This window comes from Arachis duranensis, chromosome 1 (genome assembly GCF_000817695.3).
Source record: "Arachis duranensis cultivar V14167 chromosome 1, aradu.V14167.gnm2.J7QH, whole genome shotgun sequence".
Taxonomy (NCBI): Eukaryota; Viridiplantae; Streptophyta; class Magnoliopsida; order Fabales; family Fabaceae; genus Arachis; species Arachis duranensis.
Window position 1 is genome coordinate 45884453 of NC_029772.3, and position 4610 is coordinate 45889062.

The 4610-nt window shown below is 31.3% G+C and overlaps 1 protein-coding gene across 1 annotated transcript; it reads right to left on the minus strand.

Annotated features, from left to right (window-relative positions):
* Positions 1-2767: 2767 nt before the first annotated feature.
* Positions 2768-4212, minus strand: LOC107487875 (uncharacterized). Its single transcript, XM_016108569.3, has 2 exons — positions 3711-4212; positions 2768-3039 (listed from the first exon to the last, which is right to left on the minus strand). The coding sequence occupies exons 1-2, from the start codon at positions 4105-4107 to the stop codon at positions 2876-2878; spliced, it is 561 nt and encodes a 186-aa protein (XP_015964055.1). The 5' UTR covers positions 4108-4212; the 3' UTR covers positions 2768-2875.
* Positions 4213-4610: the final 398 nt, after the last annotated feature.

Here is a 4610-nt window from a genome sequence, read left to right on the forward strand (position 1 = left end):
CCCAATCAAAACTTAGAACCACTACTATTCACCAACAATCCAAAGTCAGATTCACCAATTCCCTAAAATGAAAGCAAAGAAAAGAAAATAGCACATATTCCACTATGTGTGTAGAATTCTATTTTTATTGGTTTGACAAGCTATGAAGGCAGATCATTGTCTCTCTCACAAGAAACATCCCTGCTAATTTTTTCCCTAAAAATTACTTTGCTGTTTGTTTGGATGGGAGTGCACCAGCTTACCATCTTGATAGGGGATTTAGAGAAGGGATAAACAGTTGGTTAGTTCAGTTTGAGGTGTGTCCTGTCCTTTTTCGCAAACTGGCATCAATAATAAGTCTTCAACAATTACCAACTCAAGAAAACATTTCTTTCATTATTTTGTTTTTCCTTAGCTGACAAGCATGAGATATCTTTCTTTAGAATTACCTGTGTTCTTTTTGTTTCCAAATCGTGTTATCATTTTCTCAATTTATCAATTCAGGTTGAGATTCTAGCAAAAAAGTATGAAAATAAATATAAGCATGTTGGAGATGTATCATCCAAGTTAACTTCTGAGGAAGCCATATTTCGTGATATGCAGGTGCAATGAGATACTGATTTCTCTTCAATTGATAGCATGTGTTAAAAGCTTATTATTACTAACCTATTTTCTTAAATACTATCAAAGTATTTCTTTATTTGATTTGCAGGAGAAAAAATTTGAATTGTATTAAGCAATTGTCAAGATAGAACAAGATGGAAATGTTGATGGTTCATTACAGGTAGATTTTGATATTTACTAAGCATGTATATCAATCTTGAGAATTTATTTTTGTATCTCATTTAAGTCATAAAAAATTTAGGCCCATACTGATGAACTAGTAAACTCTCTAAATGAGCAGTGTAAGAAGTATGGATTACATGCAAAGGCAGCAACACTAGTGGAACTATCCTTTGGTAATTTCTAATTTATGTATTATTTTGGATGTCTATAACTTTTTTATTTCGAATTGCTGCTTTTATTTTGTTCTTTTGTTGTTGATATCAATCTTAAAAGTAGTCTTTAGTTGTTGAATACTATTTTCAAATCATGATGAATATCACATCAACCATTGCAACTAAAAGAGGTTGCTCAATCAGGTGGCATTTAAAGGACATTAAGAGTTTATGTAAATTCTTCATATATTTGCAGTCTTTTCTCTTCAATGATTATTGGGAGGATATAGGGACAATCAAGACACTCTTTGAGGCAGATTTAGCCCTCACCGAATATGTAAGTGTCATGTTTATCATAATCTAGCAGCAAGTTTACAATTATGTTTTTGTTTCCTATAAAAAAATATTTCATTAACTAATTCCTATTGATTAGGAGTTAAGATCAGTCACGTTATGTTTGTAAATTTAGCCATTCAGGTTTTGCTTTTACGAAAAAGCAGAAAACCTAATGTATACATCAAGGAGAAACTTACCACCATCGAATATTAACAATAGCAAGGTTGGTATAGAAAAAAAATAATACTAACTTGGTAGTATTTTATAACTAAGTATCAAAAGTCATATATATCACTGGCTTAAGTGTGTATTCGATTGTTTAATTAGACTAAAACATTGTTATTTATCCTTATGCAGATTGTTGACTCAATAGTATCACATGGATGAACTCCATAGAAGGATGGAGTGAAAAATAGAATCTTAGGATTGAACTTATTTTGATTTGAAGCAAACACTTTTTTTAATTTGACTATGCAATTTTTAGCAAGAGATTTACTATGTTGATATTTTTATAAAGATATTATTTTGTTTTTCAATTAATTTTGTTATTTTTGCCACAAATTTATATTCAATTGATGAAAATATTAAGATTTATAGCATTAAAAATCCAAAAAAGGCTAAAAAATTTATCTTTAAAATTAAACAAAAAATTTAGCATTTTTTAAAGGATTTTTTTAAATTTGTATTGAAAATAGCGGTGATTTTATAACCGTTGCAAACAGTCATCATAAATAAAAAAAAGTAAAAATATTGTGGCGGTTCGTAACCATCAATAAAAAAGGACTAAATCCTATACTTGTATATTGCAGCGGTTTAAAACTGCCGCTAAATTAGTTGTCGCAAAATACTAATTCAGCGGCGGTTATACCAGCTATTGCTGGAAACTGACTCAAAATCTAATCCCGGCACCCATAACCAGAGCGGTCCACTAAATCGCCGGCCTTTGATTTTGCGGCGGTTTAAAACCGCCACTAATTGGAGAAAAAACCACCGCTAAACAGCGCCTATTTTGTAGTGACACAATCATAGTATTGGTTACACATAGAAGGAATGTTGATTTCACAAGTCTTCCTCGAAGTTTGGGCTCAAAACATGTCGGCCTCGAATCGCAAGTCCTAATGTGCAACAGAAGCACGGAAGATTCAACTCTCCTCCTACAGCGATTCATGAAGAATGTTGAAGACAAGCACCCTCCTTCAAAAACGATAACATTTGGCTGTTTTCTATTTCATTTTTAACGATTTACCACTCTCGTTAATTATTGAAAAAGTATAGGTAGACAATGAAAATACTAAATAATATAAATAATAGATATATTAGATGTTCAATTCATTAGGTGTGCGAATGGTTATCTAAATATTAAAATTTAGGTGGATAATTTGAAAGTATAGTGTGTTTTAATTTTTTTGGCCAATTTTAAAACTCATTGTTCATATTATTCACAAAAGCTATTGTTTACCTAGTAAAGTCCTTAATTATTATCGCACTAACTAGTTTCGAAGTAACAAGAAATATAAAATTAAATGTTTATGCCACTTGTCAATATTTGAATATCTGGTCAATAAATAGCCAAGCATACAAATATAGGTGGCGCATATGGTTGTTGAGAGTGGTCTTAATATCTATAGCAAGAGATGGACAAACATCATCCATGGACACACATGATCAATTGCTATGTTCTTTTTCTCAGAGCAACAAGTTTTCTTAGGAAGAAGAGGAAGAGCCTTTGGGCACAAAAAGAAATTCCTTGAACCCAAGTTCATCACCTTCTCATCTCGCTCCAAACCTACATGCACAGCCAAAATCATACACATATCCTTATTACATTGTCATGAAATTAATTAATTAATTAATATACAGAGTTCTGCATATATATATATATATCAGGTCATCAGTAAATTGGGCATCAAAATTGAAAGAAAAGTTAGTTGTTAGTTGTTACATGCAACATTAATAATAATGGTAAGCTCACTAGCTCAGATATGCAATTATAATGAAACTGATTTCAAATAATTGTTGTCTGATCCATACTTTTTATTATTCTAGATAATTAAGAACCTTAATAGACAAGACAAATTTTGATCATAATATCCATTAGTCAAATTATGAAGACATTAATTCAAAAATGAGTAACTAAACAAATAATGAACAGTATTTTTAGAAGATTCTATTTTATAACATAATTTAAAACTCCCTTAAAATGTTTTCATATAAACAGTCTCTCTGATTTTTATTTTATTTATTATCTCTTGGTATATATTATGGAGTCATTTTGAGTTTAAGGAAAGACAATAGTCATATGATGATGAGTAATTATTTAATAACAATAATGCTGCACAACTTGTTAAAGTTTTTAAGTTACCATTCAGGTGTCATATTACAGTCTAATTTATTCAGTGAATATATGAATAGAGCAAGCATATGAAAAATAAAAGATAAGATAATACTAATAATTACTTTCAAGGGCAAAAGAGGAGTAGTGAAGGTCATAGCGGTTAGGATCAGAGTCCTTCAAAAATGGTCTCCTCTTCTCCTTCTCATAAAACACCAATGCCGCCTTCACCAAGTCGCCGACTGTGTCCTCTGCCGGTATCACCACTTGCATGGCACCCGGGCTATTCTCTAATGTCACGTTCACCAACAATTTTGCCGGCCGTCGAGGACTGTTTCCTCCGTTTTGCATGGCGAAAAACGGAGGAATTCTCGGGGGCGTAAGAGATGTAGGAACTAATGTGCGAATGAGGCCGGAATTTTTCTCTGGCAGCACATTTTGGAGTTTAATACGGCGACCAAAACCCAACGGGCCATTATCGGAGATTAATTTTCTCCGATGACCCTGTTGTATAGGAGTCATACTTATTAGGATAAGTATTTTTGCGTTTTCTTTTTCAAAGCTATGTTTGCATGTATTGCACTTGAGGCACTTGAGAAGCGAAAGTATTGAGGGAGATAGTCCTACTCCTAACTTCCAAGTAAATACTAACAAGCAGAATGGAGATATAAAATGTATGGTTTTGTTTGGATTATTATAGGAACCTTCTCGGAAAGTGTTGAATCTTTTAACTTTTGTTACTTTAGAGTATAAGTTTAGAAAATTAATTAAATCAAATTACTTAAATCAATTTATGTGTAGATATCGTTTTTGGCTAACGAGTTTTAGAATTAAAAATGATATTTAAGTAAAGAGTAACGGTAGAGAGAGAATAATTTAAAATTATTTTATTTAATTTAATATTTATAATAATAATTAATAAACATAAAATAAAATAACTTTAGACTAATTTAAATTGATTTTATCGTGTTCCCAAACATTTTTGTTAAGAGTAAAACCATGCAATGACAAATCATTTATATCTT